Source organism: Lepidochelys olivacea (assembly GCF_965140295.1).
Source record: "Lepidochelys olivacea isolate rLepOli2 genome assembly, chromosome: 1".
In the NCBI taxonomy this organism is placed as follows: domain Eukaryota; kingdom Metazoa; phylum Chordata; order Testudines; family Cheloniidae; genus Lepidochelys; species Lepidochelys olivacea.
In genome coordinates this window covers 164,006,497-164,025,283 of record NC_140411.1, presented here as the reverse complement: position 1 = coordinate 164,025,283, position 18,787 = coordinate 164,006,497, and the positions used below count along the sequence as shown (strand labels likewise).

General features: G+C 39.8%; 1 protein-coding gene across 1 annotated transcript in view; it reads right to left on the bottom strand.

The window, feature by feature from the left end:
- The window catches only part of HLCS (holocarboxylase synthetase), a gene marked incomplete at its 5' end in the record, with an annotated part of 212,837 nt that overhangs the window by 177,666 nt on the left and 16,384 nt on the right, over nucleotides 1-18,787 (bottom strand). The window contains 3 exons of the mRNA XM_084617047.1: nucleotides 7,885-8,067; nucleotides 10,613-11,577; nucleotides 15,877-16,039. Of these exons, the coding sequence (XP_084473173.1) occupies nucleotides 7,885-8,067; nucleotides 10,613-11,577; nucleotides 15,877-16,039 (1,311 nt within the window). The remainder of the gene's footprint in view (nucleotides 1-7,884; nucleotides 8,068-10,612; nucleotides 11,578-15,876; nucleotides 16,040-18,787) is intronic.

Genomic DNA, 18,787 nt, shown 5'->3' with positions numbered 1-18,787 from the left:
ACAGTACTTACCAGCTGTCGGCACTGCAGGCAGAGTTGTCGATCCCTCATCCCCCCAAGGCTTTCGGTGACCCAGTGTGACATTCTGTACCTTGGGGGAGCATCCTGTAACCCCCATATGCCTCATTTTCATATAATCGTGATCTTACACATAAAGCATGCCTTGTAAGGTATCAGGGAAAAGGTTATGATCTGCTGTAAGTCATTTCTCTATCCATATATGTGTACCATTAATGCATATGAAGTTATGAGAATTGTGTAGTATGGCTGTCACTAAAACATGCTGTAAATTGGGGGAATCAGCCAGATATTCGCTCCCCAGAGGCAACAGCAAGGAAAATAACCAACGCCCGAGCGGGGTGTCATACAACCCATCAACAGTCATTGTCCAGCAAGGGAGTTACAATGCAATGACACACCTGCATGAGGCCACACCAGGGGAATTGCTCAACCTTGCTTGGAGAGACTCACGGTATGTCTACACTGCAAAGTTGCTGACAGAACTTTTGTCTTTCAGCACCAGCAAAGAGCTTTCACACACGCTGACTTTTAGTGACAAGGCTGTGTTGACAGTCTTGTTGCTAAAAGCTGCGTGGTGTAGACAAGCCCTCAGTAATGATCACTTGACTCTGAAGGGGAGGGGGCAAAGACAAGAGGGAGGAAAGGACATGATAAAAGGAAGAGATGTTTGCCATGCTCTTCCTCTCTCTTCCACCTACACCTACAGACACCACACCAAGCAACTGAACCGCTGATCAAAGGGGAGACAGCCTGGCTAAAGAGCAACCAGCCAGCCTGGGGTGAGAAGCATCTAAGTTTGTAAGTGCTAAGATCAGTTTAGAATGCGTTTTGTTTTTATTTCATTTCACCAAGTCTGACTTGCTATGCTTTGACTTATAATCACTTAAAATTTATCTTTGTAGTTAATAAATCTGTTTATTCTCCCTGAAGCAGTGCATTTGATTTGAAGCGTGTCAGAAACTCCCCATGGCATAACAAGCCTGGTACATATCAATTTCTTAGTTAAATTGACAAACTTACATAAATTTGTAGCGTCCAATGGGCATAAGTGGACACTGCAAGATGGAGATTCCTAGGGTCGTCTGGGACCAGAGATATTGGCTAGTGTCATTTGATTGCACAGCCCAAGCAGCAGCTAATATGCCAGAGGCTGAGCTTGAACAGCCCAGGAGTGGGGGTTCTCACAGCAGAGCAGGGTAAGGCTGGCTCCCAGAGTCAAGGACTGGAGGGACCTAGCAGATCACCAGTCCAGATAACACCAGAGGGTAACGTCACAACCAGACCACAAGGTGGACATGATAGTGACCGTCTTATCCCTGGTAGCCTTCAGCGACAAGGACCTGGCAGCTAATGGGGTAGCAACAGTTCTACCCATTGAAGCTCTTAATGACCAGGGTCCAGAGGTGGACGGGACACTATGTAGAGGGGGATTCTTGGAGCTCTGATCAGAAGCTGGTTTCAGGGCTAGCTTCATCATGAGGAGCTTGAATTTTATCTCTCGGTTCTTACAGAATGTGCTTTTAAATGAAGACCAGATTTTACACTTTGAAGGTATATAGATATCCCCAAAGCACTTCCAGAGTGTCCATCCCTACCCAGGAAGGATTCCTGGAAGGAAGAGCAATATTTAAAGCCTGGGAGTCCCGGGATCGGTAGCGTAGCTGGGCGGGGGGAAGCGGGGCAGCAGCCGCTCCCCCACCGAGCACAAGTGGAGTCTTTTTAATGGATTGGCACCTTTTTATTTTTTACTCACCCGGCGGCACTCTGGTCTTCAGCGGCTCTTCAGCGTCAGGTCCTTCACTCGCACACCAGTCTTCGGCGGCACTTCAGCGGTGGGGTCCTTCGGTGCCTTCAAAGACCGGAGTGAGTGAAGGACCTGACTCTGAAGTGCCGCTGAAGACCTGGAGTGCCACCACGTGAGTACAAGCAGGTGGTGCCTTTTTTATCTCCGCTCCCCCTCTGTTTACTCCACCTGGCTCCGCCACTGCCCAGGAAACCCCAGTAATAAGAGTCCGAACATAACCCTGAAATGGGGGGGGGGGGCAAGGGGGGAACAAAAAACAGGGAAAGAACAAAAAACAAACAAACAAACAACCTACCTACCACCTAACAGTGAGCGGGACTCAGGAAGACCCGGCTGGTGGCTCCTACCCTGCACCAGGCTCAGCTGTTAGTCCTGGCTGGGTTGGGGAGACTGTGACTTCCTCTTCCCCTGCACGACATCCAAGGCCATGTCAGACCCACCCCCAGATTTCTCCCCTGGCAGTAGGAAGCCCTGAAAACTTCAGTACTTCCTGCACCCATTGCTCCTCAGCTGCGGGGGGGGGGGTCTCTGTACAGGAAGCTGCTCCCCCATCCACCCAACACCTGTGCATCCAGACCCCCTCATATCAAGACCCCACCCCACAAACCTCACACACACACACCCCTCACATGCAGAACCCCTCTGACAAGCCCCACTCCCCCTGAACCAGGACCACCCCGATGAGCCACCTGCACCTGGATCTCCATCTTACTGAGCCCCAACCAGCTGCACCTGGACTCCCTTGCAGAGTCCCATTACCGCTGCACCCAGAACTCCCCAACAAGCCCTTGGATCCCACACTGAGCCACCCAAACCCAGACTGCCCCACACAAAACCCTCTCAACCCACATGTGGATCCCCTCACACTAAGCCCCTTCACACTTGGATCCTGCCTTGCTGAGCCTGCCTATGCACACCTGGTGCATCTGGCACAGAGGGACAGGGTCCTGGGGTGTTTCTGGGGCAGGCCTGGTCCTTGCATTGTGTCGGGGTTGAGTGCAGCCTCACCACTGAGCCCGTGTCCCAGGGGGGAGCTGCACAGTGATCTCCCACCTCTGTGCAGCCAGTGGCCTCTGCTCCCCAATGCCAGGCTGGTGCCTCCACCATTATTTGACAAATAAAATTTGCAGAATTTTTAAAATATTGTGTTCGGAATATTTTTTTTTGGGGGGGGGGGCATAGAATACCCTGGGGAGTAATTTTCATTACACGCCACGAGTATGTGTAGAGCACATGCACAGGCCGAACAGGCACTGCTACCAAAAATCCCCAAAGGCGCAGGTGGCGCACATGCACCTGAAATGGAGCACCCAGAGTGACATTTCCCAAAGAAGAATCGCAGCTTACTTTAAAAGAACATAAAAGTTTTTCATCCTCGTGGGTACAGAATAAAGTTTGAAATCGTAAACCCTAAAACCTCAAAACAGCAGAAAGAAAACCAAGAGTAGCCACAGATTTTAAATATCTACGATGAACAACAGCTCATGATTATTTTGAGGCCTGACTCATGACTTAAATGGTTGAGGTTGGTAATGCTGCAAATGCCTGGGAGTCAGGACTCCTACGTTTCTCATTCCATTGACTCTCTGTGTGACTTTAAACTAGTCACTTAACTATTCTTCAGATTACACATATGTACTCCAAAGTGCTGAATCTTAATCAGAAATTATTTTAAAGGATTTGAATACCTCAAATGAAAAGTTCTATGTAAGTGAAAGCCACAATACATCTAGAGAAATGAATAACCTGTCAGAAAGCTCTAAGTGATTATGTATTCTTAATTTATTCTAATACTTAGATGTTTAATTGCTTCTTAAATACTTGCAAATTCCTTTCAGATACTATTCTGGAAATGTGCTAAATTATCAGCTTGAAAATGTATATTAAAAACATTAAGAATGATGTTGCACATACAAAGATTATAGCATTTTGAAACCTAACATCACAGCAAAACCAATAACCCTCAAATGACCCTTCATTTCCCACTTGCTTTTTGTAAACTTTATTTAAACCATGTAACTGTCAAATAGATTCTTGTGAAACATACTGAACGAAACTGCAAATGTAAAATATGCCACTAGATGGCAAGCATTGGCAAAAATTAATTAGCATCACTGTTGGATTCTTACATGGTACAATTTGAAAGCTGGGTGTGAAGGGAGAAAGATATAGAGATTGGGGCAACAATATTAGAGAAAATTCTATCAACTTGATCCTCTCCATACAGTTCTCCTCTTGAGAGATTTTAGATGTTAAATTACAATTAATATTGGGCAAATGAACAGAATGTAAGTTATAGTTTGTTTGCTTGTGAACCAGGGACTCTTACTAGTTTAAACTTTGTTCATTTTACTTTAAGCCATTTGATCTTGTGGTGTCACATTTCAATGTTTTTGTAAAGCTGTCTACAATGAAATTGTGAAGAATGTATCAAGTAATAATCAGGCCTATACATAACAATTCTCTAAAATTTTAGGGGGCATGGGTAATAGGCAGATATTTTGTGCAGTGAGAGAATAATATCAACCTGCAGCACCTTCACTGGTTTCCTAGTGATTATTAATTTAATATTCACACAAATATTAAAAATGCCTTCAGGATTATTAAAGATCTCCTTCTCACTTTTCTGACTACATACTCCTCATATTGCCTTTCCCATACATTATGGTCCTTCAGTATTGACCTCCTCACTTCCCAATCAGATCTCCATAATTTGGGGTTGCTCTTTCATTTGTGTTGCCCTGTTTATGCAGAATTCTCTATCTCGAGTAGAAATAAAGTTAATTACGCCTTTTAATCTCTTAAAAACCTTTTCTTACTATAGATTAGCACAGTTTTGCTCTGTAGAGCATTTTGATACTGTGCAAGGACACAAGTGAAGTACAATGCATGTCTTATTAACGAAGGGCTAAAATGTTCCATCAGCAATAAGCCAAATTCTTAAAAGGTTCAAGTCCCACAGTTTCCCCAATGTAAATCTCAAAAGTGTGTTTAGCAGCTAAAGAACCATAAAAGAGCAGTAGTCGTTTAGACATTTTTACTACTTGCTATATAAGGGCTAAACCTCAATATTGACTACAGTGAATACAACTATTTTAATTTATTATGTTACATTGCTATACATTTACCTGGACTTTTATTAAATTTGAAAAAATATTTCTAAGTACTTTTGTATACATGGCTTTTGGACAATAGCAGCTTACATATTGGTTTGTAATTATTTGTTTTATTCAATTAAGTATTCAGGGTAATTAAAGAAAATTATTAGGAAATTTCTGCTTTCCTAATAAATGACAAACATGAAATACTTCAAAGTGAATACCTCCTCCTGGCCCATACATATGTTATCACCACCACGTCTAATCGCAGACTCTGGAAAGCAGTTTTTAAAGTTTATTTGGTTGTAATATTCTATACACTTTATTTTATATAAGGTTAGAAAAACATTGAAGTGTTAGTCGTGATTTTTTTTTTAATTTGTACAGAATGTTTGGTAAGAGTTTTTAATTGTGAACTACAGGTAAAACGACTGTTGACTGAAATCTTGGTAACTGTGATTAAAAGGCAAAACACCCAACAGGAGTGTCTGCTCAAAGAGTCTCTCCCTTGTTAATGAGCGTGAAGATATTTTTTCTAGGATCTCAAGGTAAGCAATATATAGCACCTGGTTTGCCAAGGCCATAAAAAGCTGATTCAGGAGACTCGACTCTGCCTCACCCCCTTCTCACCCTTCTCTCTCTTCATAAAGAAAAATTTCATTTTTAAATTCTAACAAAATAGACGAGGAATAGTTTTATTAAAAATTTTATAAACACTCTAAGGCCTTCATGTGGTTTAAGGAAAATATATAAAGTTGGGAAATGTTTTGTAGCAGTCCTTTGTTTATTCCTTAAATGCTCAGAAATGTACAAGTATCTTTGAGATGTTTGTTTGCAAATGACTTGTATTTAAAAGTAAGCCTGATGCAACTGCCATATAACTAGTAAAATATTTGTTATATTTTTATAAATATAACATGGTCATTTATCATCATCACTGGTTAATACGATAAAAAGTCATTTAAGTACAGAATGTTTATGCTAACTGGGGAATTAGTGATCTGACAGTGTTCAAGCAACTTTCTAGTTAAATTCAAACACACACAAAAACCACTACTCCAAGAATTTACAAGAAGAGCCAGTGCATTCTTTGAGGACTATTTAAATCAGGGGAAGGCAACCAGTGCACAAGCTGATTTTCAGTGGCACTCACACTGCCCGGGTCCTGGCCACCGGTCCAGGGGGCTCTGCATTTTAATTTAATTTTAAATGAAGCTTCTTAAACATTTTAAAAACCTTATTTACTTTACATACAACAATAGTTTAGATATATATTAAAGACTTATAGAAAGAGACCTTCTAAAATGATTAAAATGTATCACTGGCACGCAAAACCTTACATTAGAGTGAATAAACGAAGACTCGGCACACCACTTCTGAAAGGCTGCCGACCCCTGATTTAAATTGAAGACTCTTTTTAAGTTAATCTAAGCTTAGAAAGGCTATTTTAAAGCTAAAAGATATGTAAGTAAGGAAGTTTGACTTATTTAAAACAGAATTTAAACTCCTATTAAACCCTAATAAAACTAAAGGACTAAAACACAAGAAAGAGTTAAAACAAAGGATATTTGAGTTCCCTCCACAAGAACAATATACAGTTACTACCCTGTTCCATAGCAAACAAATTTCATATTCATGAGCTGAAGATACTATCTGAACTGTCCCATGAGGGTCTTAAACCAATGAAAAGGTGACAGCAGCCAATATTTAAATCCAGATGAGCCCTAAAAGGGGTGTGCCTTGCACCTCCAGTGAAACTGTGAAATGTGAAGACTATACATCTCTCTGAATTAAGCAAGCAGCATACCCTGCTTCGGTTTCTTAACCTCAATGTCACTCCGGTCTTAGTCATGCCATCTCTTTCAAGCAAGCTTACGTCAGCAGTGTGACAAAGAAGCAGTAACCATACAGCATCAAGAAGCAATCACCTTCCAACACAACAGTGCTTCTGCAACGTAATGATATCACGAAGAATGAGAGAAAGTTTACCAAAGCATTGCCAAGGAATCAGATTTATTTTTTTCTTCTAATGATTTTAATGAGATATGGAAATGCTATTTGTAATTTAAGACAGTAACAGCTTCTCCCATTAAGCACCAAAGTGGTTTACGCTATTATTCTTGGAGAGGAAACAAACTAATCTTAGTAAAAAGAGAAACAGATTTAATTTGAATCATAGAATATCAGGGTTGGAAGGGACCCCAGAAGGTCATCTAGTCCAACCCCCAAATATTAAGATACTTAATATACATGAATTTGTCTGACTCAAGACAGCTGCTAGAATGGCCTCTAAAGTAACTGAATTTAAATATTTAAGTTTCGTAAGACTTAATTAAGATCACTCACCTTTGCCTATTTTTGAACAGTTTAGGTTATCCATGATAAACCACACAGGACTCACCTACCCTTAAATGAAATTCCCTTGCCATATATACACTGTTTTAGTTATGTATGATACTCTAAAACAGGACTCATATACTAGTTTTGAAAATATCTCTTCAGTATTGACTTATCCAGAGAAGAATGCCCCCACCAAAAACTGGCCCACCCTCTACGGCATAATCTCTGTTAAAAACTCTTCATGGAGAGACAGATAAAAGAGACTGTAACTGAAGTCACAATGGTTTATTATTTGTGTTTTCAATGTTTTGTAAAAAAAAAAAAAAAAACCCACAAAGTTAGTAATTTGATGGTTTTGTTTTTAATCATGATGTCTCATAAGACATGGTGAAGAACCCCATGTGACGAACAGTGGAAGTCACATCCCTAAATTGGCACTGAGAGACTCTCTCTCTAGATGAACTTTTAGTAATTTTTGGTACATATTAAAATTACTTGGCCCTAACAACTTGGCAGACCTTTCTACCCCAGAACTATAAAAATATTATTTTGTTTTTTTAAATCATGCATCAAGCTACTTAGTTTAAATCTCTTATGTCTGCAATTGAAGTAGAATGCTCACCTCATCAGAAGAAAGCAAATAAATAGGAGTTAGTGAAGGAACTTCGCTTAATTCACAACTCAGGCCAAGTAAGGTCAGGATCTCCTTAAGAACTTCATATCTCTTGGCATTGCTCATTTTGAGTAAATTAAAATCTTCTTGGGTTTGGGTAGTCAGAGAGGCAATATCCATTTCCAAGTATATCTGGGGAGATGGGAAAAGAAAAAGAAAGAAGTCACTAACACGAAAGACAGCAGCTGAGGTAGAGAAAAGCAAAGCAGACCTAAAAATGGTGTGGTATCTATTCACTTACTACTAGCTGAATTTAGTACAAGAGCCATGTAAAATTCAGTGTGACTTGTGTGTTAGAAATAAGGTTATATTTTATACGATGAAGAAACAAGACATATTAATGAATAGGGCTTTGACATCTTAAAAGCCTGTCAAACAGATATATATCCAAGGTGTAGCAAATACTAGTAGAGACCAATGAATCCTTAACTTCCAAGGTGGAGACTAGAGCTATTGGTAAACTACAGTTCTTCTCTTAAAAGTGTGTAAAAATGCCCCTTTCTTAATCAGTTGGTCTGTCTCCCGCATGTATTTGGAGTCCATATCTACTTACTGACTAAAAAGTTTTTGCTACTTTTTTCTTCTATTAGCACTATATAAATGAAGCTGCTCTGGATTCCACTCTGGCTCATGAGCCAGTAGAATTCAGTTCTGATTGCAGAATTTTTGTTGGTAGAGATTAACAAGGTAGAAGGAACCCAGCCTGACTAATTCCAAGTTGAATCACAGGATTGAAATTAGAAAAACATCTTTTTATTTTTGAACTGCACTGATTATATCTGGAACACTGACTCAGAAACCTACAATGCCATTTTATACAGAATCACTTTTCAAACTAGAGGTGAACTTTGGGGGCTTGTCTACACAAATCGGCAAGCCAAGCTGCAAATATACAGCACTCCAGCGTGCTGCTCACTAATTGGCCATGTGGACCCTGCTACCACACGGTAAAAGTTCTATTGTGCACTTTGGAAATACTATTTAGCAGTACTTCAAAGACCAATAAATGAAAGCTAATCACAAAACTTTTAGTGCACGGTAGCAGGATCCACAGAGATTTAGTACGTGGCAAACTAGAGTGTTGTAAATTCATATCCTACCTTCCTGCACACTAACTCTCCATGTGTACAAGCCTTAAGAAGCAGAGCTGAAATGCAGAGTCCAGCCTAGCCCTCCTAAAATTATATATTGTATCTCACAGAAGTTCCAAGATGTTTAATACATTTAGTAGAATACAAAATGTACATCTGCTTTATTCTACTATATGCAAATACATTTAAATGAAAGTGGCATAAAAATTACTTATACTGTGCTTGCATACATTTTTGCACTTTTTATTTTCTCTATCTATAGTATGCATTATCCACTTTTCTATCATTCAGCCAAATAAATTTATTGAATTAAAGAGGTAATGTTATGAAACTAGACCAGTGCAGAAGAGGGAAATAACTACCCTGTGACTCTGAATATTTACTGGTTGATGTCACTGTCAATACTCTTATCATATAGCCATGAAGAGAACGCCTGCCTTTTCAGATGCAGACTGGAACTCAAGTAAAAATCATAAATGATATTCTAATCCTTTTAATCTGATTTCCGAAGCTACCCCACATTGCCCTTTTTCCTCAGAAAACTCACTGCAGTATTAAATTTTATTAGAGGAGAGGGGTCATTTAAATGCTACAGCAAAACAGGTTTTACCATGCAACTTAAAGAAATGGATAGTAACAGTACCTAATCAATTTTCTACTTCAAGTACCCAACACATGGGTGACAGAAATTGTTATACAAAACTGTAACATTTGATCTACATAACCTGGTTTTCCCAAGATGCCATAGTCTTTTGGCAGTGACACTCAGGAGTAATACTGGCAAACGTGTACAGCTTTAAAAAGGATATTTTAATACTGGGAGACATGCAGTAAAGCTGATCATTGCATACCTAAGACAACAGAAATGTCCCAAAATGCCCTTTTCCATACATTTAGGTGGGAAAGTTATGACAAAAGACATATGGGAAGGTGACTGATTAAAAACTGCTAAGGGCGAATCTGACAGCTACTGTAAACAAGGAATGTTGGGATTTGCCTTTGGCTCAGTGAGTTCAAAAGAAATTTGTCATCTCTTCATCCTGTAGAGCCCTGGTGAGGGGAAAGCACCTTGGAGAAGCCCTGATGAAGTTTTCTGGAGTAATTGCAAGATTACTCATATTACCAGAAGAATAAACATCTACACGTTAAGTCTTGAGTCCCAAAAAAACATCTGTCCTATAATTAAAATAAGGGTAAAGGTTGCCCATTTCTAAAGTTTATATTCTTGTATTTCTGTTTCATTTGGTTCTCTGCACCAGAACTCAACAAGATAAGCCCAATAAACTACATTTTTTATTTCCCTCCTTCTATTTTGCTACAAATGGACAAAAGGTTATTTTCCTACTCTAATGACCTGAGTCCCATAATTCAGGAATCCTGTGTACAAATAACTTCAAACTAGGTAAAAAACTCTGCCTCAGTCCTTTGCCTAGCCTACCAAATTTGAGGCAGGTATTCCTGTCTGTGGACTTCAGAGAGGCATCAAAAATGAACTTATAATGGAGGTCAGTTGAAATCTAGGAGCACACCATAATAAGCATGTTATACAATGCAATAAACAACTTAAGTCTTCTTACACACAGTACCTGACACAGAATGGCTTCTCCTCCACAATCTCCATATGGCAGGTGAACAATGATCATATCTTTATCTGTATTACTTAAGTGACTCAACGACTTCACTTGGCTGTGCTTTTCTTTAGCCTCTTGCTCAAAAACACTGCCACTGGTCAGAAGGTTTAATTTAACTTCACTGTTATCTGCTTTATAGAACACTAATTCTTGGATGGTCTTCTTCAGTTCACTTTTGCTCCTTATCTGTATACTGCCAAATGTAAAAGAGGCAGAAAGTCCTAAAATCTTCCCACCTCTTGACAAGTAGGTCAGGAACTGTTTGTGATTGTCCTTAGAAATGGGTTCCTCTGTTGCAATAACCAACAACAACGAGTTATCAAGCCAGGGAGCTTTCAGAACTTGTTCCTCTACCAGCTGGTAGATGGTGTAGCTGTCTGTATGAATGCACTCCTTGAGCACTGATTTTATCGTCTCAAATTTGATTTTCATAGGGTCAGAGCCCACATAAATTAAAACATTGGGAGTCTTCCCAGTGAGGTTTATCCTTCTTAGTTCTCTTGCCAGACAGCCATCAGTAACTTCTTCCACGCTAGCACTGCAATCATCAGGAAGTTCTGGAATGTTTTCTGATGAAGCATATCTGACTGACTCAATGGTGCTGTTTTCAAGTTCAAAGCATTCATGGCAGCTGGAAAGGTGCAGGTGGTGATGTTTACCAGTACTTGTCTCCCTTTCACATAGGTTATTAGGCTCATCATAAGACTCACTTCTTTTCTCCAGCCTGGATTTCTCTTCTCGCGCCTCCTGGTCACCACCTCCTGTAGAATCAGTTGACGTTGATCCTTGTTTAGTTGCAGCTGCAAATGGAGGAGCAGGGGTCATTTCATCCATGTGTATGCTATTAGTGCTATTCTTCTCTTCTGTAGGTGCAGCCATCCGCTTGAGCTCCTTTAGAGCAGATTCCTGTAAATGGATAGCTGAGAGATTTCAAAAGAAAAAAAGTTAAAAGCTGTACAAAAATAGCAATGTTGAATGTCACTACCCCTAGTATGCAATTTGGCGTTAGATTTAGTTTCCTGATAAATCACTTACACTAGTCGTTCTCAACCAGGGGTATGCATACCTCTGGGGTACATCAACTCATCCAGATATTTGACTGGTTTTACAATAGGCTACATAAAAAGCACTAAAACTCAGTACAAGCTAAAATTTCATACAGACAATGATGTGTTTATACTGCTCTATATATTACACACTGAAATGTAAATACAATATTTATATTCCAGTTGATGTATTTTATAACTGTATGGTAAAAATGAGAAAGTAAGCAATTTTTCAGTAACAGTTTGCTGTGACACTTTTGTATTTTGATGTCTGATTCTCTATGCAAAGTTTTTAAGTGAGGTGAAATGTGGGGGGACACAAGACAAATCAGCCTCCTGAAAGGGGCACAGTGGTCTGAAGAGGTTGAGAAACACAGACTTACACTCCTAAAAAGTTGCCTCCTTTTAGACACTAAGGCCCTACTTCTCCTGAAACATAAAGAGTAAGTCTATTTTGTAAATCCCTAGGAGAACGTATCTGGCAGTTAGAGACCACTTAAGGCTCTTAAGCAAAATAGGCAGTCATGGGAGGAGAGGAAAGATCCTCTCATGGACCCCTAACTGGTTAAAGGATAGAAAACAAAAAAGATAGGAACAAACAGTCAGTTTTTGCAGTGGAGACACGTAAACAGCAGGGTGCCTGAGGATCTGTACTGGGAACTGAACTGTTCAACATATTCATAAATGATCTGGAAAAGGGAGTAAAAAAATAAGGTGACAAAGTTTGCAGACAATACAAAATTACTCAAAATTGTTAAGCTGAAAGCAAAGAGGTACACAGGGATCTGTGACACACCATGGTACAATCCAGACTAATGAGTAGCTGTGTCACCCCTGCCCTGTAACCTGTGGTGCCCTTTATTATGGTTTGCTGCTCACAAACAGCCTTCAGCATGTAGGCACTCCCAGCTAGGTCAGTGGGTGCTGCAGCCAGCCAGATCTTGGCTCTTACCAGCCTTAAAGTTTACCAACAGGTGACCACCACGCACTCCCAGCCTCAGATTTTCCCGCAGAAATGTATGACTTGTGCCGACCAGCCCCCTCCTGAACAGGGCAAATGTATTGAGTCCATTATTCCCTTAAGGGACTAACATACACACAACTTGTTACCTCACATGGAGTTACCCAGATACTTTAATCTGAACAAACTGGATTAGATAAAGCAATAAAACCAGTTTATTAACAACAAGTAATGAGGCGTAAAAGTCAGAAATGATTACAAGAAAAAATAAAGATAAAATGCTTACTGGTATCTACTTAAGAAACTCTCTTACTTCCAAAACAAAATTTTTTTCACCACATGCTCCAGCAGATTACTGACCAAACTCTCAGGTGAGGACCTCTTCCTCAGAGTCCAACCGCTGTTCCTTTGTCTCTTCAGGTACAGCAAATGCGATGGTGGGGGGGGGGGGGTACCTTGGGATGTTTGTACCTTCCTTTTATAATTTCAGTCCCTCACTTGAAAAACAATTCCAGCTAAGAACCTGGAGCCAAAGAGTCTGTGTGGAAGGATATTCCCTGCTGCTTTTTCACCTGTTTGAACTTCCTTTATTTTGCTTTCCTGCCTGATAACACGGTTTACTTCTAAATGCAAAATTAAGAAGAGCACATATTCCTATGTTTAGGAAAGACACGTTTGCCAAATTCTGTTCGGGGAGGGCACTGGGGTTTGGAACATGTATTACCACCACCATATAGGGAAATCTTATAAGTTCACATACAATGTTGCCACACATTTTACCAGGACAATAATGACCAGAAAATGATGAGTTTTCAAATGATCTCTTCGTATGAAGTATGCCTTGTTAAGGTAATTACAGCAGAGTGTATTTTGTCACAGGATCTCACAAAACTAGATGACTGCAAAAAGATGACAGATGAAATTCAATGTTGATAAATACAAAGTAATGCATGCTGGAAAACACAATGCCAACTATGCATACAAAATGATGGAGTCTATATTAGCTTTTACCACTCAAAAAAGGTCTTGGAATTATAGTTTTCAGAGAACTATCTACATCTGCTCAATGTGCAGGTGGCAGCCAAAAAAGACTAATGGTTAGGAACCATTAGGAAAGTGATATATAAACAGACAGAAAATATCATAATGCCTCTATAAAAGTCCTTGGTATGCCCACACCTTGATTACTGTGTGCAGTTCTGGTCACACCATCTCAAAAAAGATATATTAGAACTGGAAAAGGTGCAGAGAAGGGCAACTAAAATGATTAGGCATATGAAACAGGTTTCATATGAGGAGAGATTTAAAAAACTGGAACTGTTCAGTTTAGAAGAGAGACAACTAAGGGGGGATATGATAGAGGTCTATAAAATCATGAATGGTGTGGAGAAAGTGAATAGGGAACTGTTATTCACATGTTCACATAACACGAGAACCTGAAATAGTTAATAGGCAGAGGTTTAAAACAAACATCAGGGACTATTTCTTGAAACAACATACAGTCAACCTGCGGAACTCATTGCCAGGGGATGTTGTGAAGGCCAAAAGTATAACTGAGTTTAAAAAAGAATTAGGTAAGTTCATGGAAGATAGGTCCACCAATGGCTATTAGCCAAGACAGTCAGGAACATAACCGCATACTTTGAGTGTCCCTAAACCTCCAACTGACAGAAGCTAGGACTGGACAACAGAGGATAGATCACTTGATAAATTGCCCTGTTCTGTTTATTCCTTCTGATGTATCTGGCCATTGTTGGAAGACAGGATATTGAGCTAAATGGACCACTGGTCTGACTCAGTAAGGCCATTCTTAAGTTCTTACCACAATCAGGAGTCAAATATTCTGTTCCCAGCTCTGTCAGTGGTTTATTGTAACTTTTGATAATTCATACAGGACAAATTTTCACAAGCGTATGCTAGTTTCAAAAACCTTAGATTTTTGGTGCCTAACTTGAAACACTTAAGATGCGGTTTTCAGAGAGAACAAACCACCATAACTTCCACAAAAGTCAGCGTTAACTGTGGGTACTCAGAATTTCAATTCCATATGAGGGTAATGTGAAGGTTTCAGCAAGCCATCCAGGCTTTGGACCCCTTTTCCTGAGAAAACAAGGCTTCCTGACAAAACATGTTGAGAGCAGCTCTAGCATGGTATCTCTTCTGCTACTCCTGAGTGAGTCTCCTCCCAGATGCATAATCTTTTCAGCTGTTACACCATGATTGGGGAAGGTGAAAAATGAGAAAAGTACCACTAGAAAAATATCAGTCCCCTGAGGGAGAAAAGGAACAGAGACATTGCTCACTGCTGTTCAAAACTGACCGACAAAACCTAGGATTATATTGGATAAGATGGAAGCACTGAACCACACCTTTCTTTATGCTGATGGAGGCAAAAAAAAAAAAAAAAAAACTGACAAGGGAAAAAGGGGATAGAAAAATCTGAACTGCCACTGGTCTGCAGGAGGAGCAGCACAGCCCAAATGTCTTGGGCTGGAAGAGAGGTCAGGACCCAGAAAGCAGGAATAAAAAAAGCAACAGAAGTTGGTTTAAATTAAAAAAAAAAAAAAGTGGAAGTGCAAAGAAAGTAAATGTATTTCTGAGCAGACGAAATGAGAAGAACAAGGGAAAAAGAGGAAGAAAAGTTACTATCTTTGTGATAGGTTTCACGGAAGCTTATGCTCAAATAAATTTGTTAGTCTCTAAGGTGCCACAAGTACTCCTGTTCTTTGTGATGTTTATACTAACCTTTCTAGAGAGTTATATAGTAATACCTGGGATACTCTGGGACTTTACAAAAAGGACTTTACTTAATAAGCTTAAATTTTTGCAGTCAATGGTGGCATTAACTATTGGTTTGTTTATGAAGCAGTAATAACTAGAATAAGAAAAACATTTACATACAGTTTCAAAGATATTCAATTACTTTTTCAACTGTCATTCTGACATCGCATATTACAAATGCAAAATAAAAAAAACCTCAGAAACAGCAGTCTAAATACATTTTTAAACATTCTTTATATTTGGCATTAAATTTAAAATACAGCTGCCCCTTAAAATGAGACTGCCTCTGATGACAGTGTAACAATTATTCCTATGCCGAAGTAAAAGCATATATTTTTGTGTTTAGATGCACTGAACTCATTAGGAGACTTAGAATAAGTGAAACAATAAGATACTTCACTAAAACTGAAGTGTTCTGTGAAGATACTTACAAACAATCTTCCGTGGCACCATTCCATTATCCATTTGAAGTCTGTCTTCCATGAATGCTATTCCAAGGTTACTGAAGTTATCCACACTTGCTTCAGCAATTAATTTATAAGGTTCTCCGGGTTTATAGGCCAAAGGTGAACAACAGTCTGACCACTTTATAACCTAAGAAGATAAAAAACATTTTCCCATTCTAAAGAGAGGTCAATTAAAAAAATACAATTCCATGAACATGCATTACTAAACAAAGGTGATATTTCTACCCTGAAGAGTTTATAGTCTAAAAAGAGACAGTCTAAAATATTCTCTGTTTCTGCAACAGAGAATATTAACTTAAACATAAATAATAAAGTTAGCACAATTCAAACACTCTGTGACAAACATCAGTTCAAAAAGGACTGATCTTTAAAAAAAAATTCTGTATCCCAAGGGAGATCACTGAATATATCATTTTCAAAACCAGTTTCCTTAAAACCATGTTGTCTCTACTTTTTTTTTTTTTTTTTTTATTTAACCACTGCAATTAATTTTACCCTGGAATAAACACAGATAGAGTTCCCAATTCCAACTGACATTTCTGCACATAGTGCATCCTCTGTGGCTAAGAATGTCAGTACATAAGCTCAAAAGTACATCCAAAACAACCTTATCAAAGAAGGGTCACGTCTTGTACGAAGTATCAGGTGTTACCTAACTTCCATTCAGTCTTGACAAAGATAAACAAGAGCACTTCTAAACAGTTCTGAGAAGAAAGAAGAGTGGAACAAATACTTCTTTCCCAGAGATCAAAGCTTCGGAAATCCTGGGTAGCACACACAAAAGGACTTCCTAGAGTAAGCAGCATGGAAAGCACTGTATTCTACAGCTGAAGCTCTTCACTTGCTCTAACACTTAAATACACCACTGACATGGCCTTTCAAATACAAAAATTACATAACGGATTCAGGGGCAAGCAGCAAAAAGTAAGCCACGTGGATTAAATTAGTCAGCAAGTCATTTTATAAACTTTTGAAAAATCTCCTATCAAAGGGAGAAAAATTCTAACACACAGAAAACCCACAGTTTCAAGCCTCTTTTATTCTTAAGATAAAAGCACTACAGAGAAAACATATTCAAGGCAGAAAGAGACCCTACATACATGTTAATAAGTTTACCAGAGTTCACTCCAACCCTAACATGGGCTCTGGCAGGAGCAGTCCTTCAGACCCCTACCCAAGGGGTTTCCTTGTGTTTTCAAGTTCATCACAGCTTAAGCTCAACACTAGCACAGAGTCTTAGGGGGCCTCAGTAGGTCCATTCTTTCCAAACCCTTCCCTAAAGAGGGAGGCCCTCCACAAACCAGGGGTCCTGTCTGTTTGCTGGATCAGGAAGAAGGTCCTGAACTTGTATAAAACCAGGCTATTTATCCAAAAATCTGGCTTTTGTCTGTTGGTCCCTGTAGAATCCAGTTTGATCTAGTATATGCAAATCTCCCCAGGGTTTGGCTTCAAAGGGCTGATAACCAGCGGAATTATATTAGCATTCCCCTCCCCCTAAAAGAGTTACATAAAACTCTAAAACAACACATACACAACTGCATTTTTAACACAATGGACCCCAAAGATATTTAACCTAATTCAATAAAGTTTATCTTAATTCCATAAGGTTTGTCTTTATCACAGGATATTGTCCCTGTCACATTTCTAATACTTCTACTTTATATTTTAGTGTCTTTTATCCCTGGAGGACCTCAAAGCACTTTATAAACATTACAAATTTAGCTTCAATACTTTACTCATCTATCTTACAAAGGGCATTAGGGCAGAAGCCTGACTGGAGACAGGAGCCCTGGTGTGTGGTAGCCTGCCTTAAACTACCAAGTAAGGGAAGGTGTGCACCAGACCCTGGGGTTGATTGAGGATCAGAAGCCACTAGTTAGGAGGATGGGAAGTGAAGTGAACCCACTCATTACTGATGAGCTCACCGCCAGGAAGGAGGAGCTGCCCATAGGGGTAAACTGAGAGCAGCATCTGAGGGGCCCAGACCACACAGGCAGGAAGTAGTGGAGAAGCTTCTGGGAATCTGTGCTGCTCTGAGTGAATAAGCAGAAGCTTCCTTAATGCAGTAATAATGCTCTGTAACCTTGGAGAGTCTGGAGAGTTGGAATGGCAAAAGTAGTGAACCTTGGAGTTTGAATTTACTGGAGGAGGTGAAGACTGTGGAGAAAAGAGTTTTAGGGAGGAGTCTCCCTCCCTGGGAGCTCTGCAGGTAGTAATATCATCTATGTTGGAGTGAGGTGTGATTGGTATGGAGTCTCTCTTTCCTAGTGGGAGTTCATGAAGTTTAAACAGAACTTTGAAGTTGAGAGTGGTTGGCACTGATGGATTTGGAGAGGAGCTCACCCTCTCCCCTTTGTAGACAGCTGCAATATCACAGCAGTGATCGCTTAGTGGCAGATGAGATGGAGTGAGGAAGGAGTCCTCTCTCCCACTTTTTTGAGAATAGCAGGATGGCCCTGATTTGAAGACAAAGCTCTACTCCACCCTTCCCTCAGTTGTGTGTGGTCTTGCAGTGGGTAGGCATTTGTCTTAGAGATTGTTTGAGGAACCCATATTAATGATAAAGCCTGAACAGCACATTTTGGCCAGGTCTTTAATGATGCCCCTCAACCAGTTTGTTTGTTTTTTTAAACCTAATTCTACTATAGTAGATAAAAGGAGGAATCCTCTCTCTGATTTACTACTCTGGCCTTCAATAGCAGACACCGATGTCTTTTATTTTAGCCCAATGACAGAAAACAGCTTCAGAGGAAGATCTTCTCCCCACTGAAGTCCTTCAGCAGACTCCTGCTTGGTGGTCTTCGGTCTCAACTAAATTATTGACAGTCATTAATCACACTAGAAGGATTCAGGCTGGCTGGAAGTTTAGTATCAT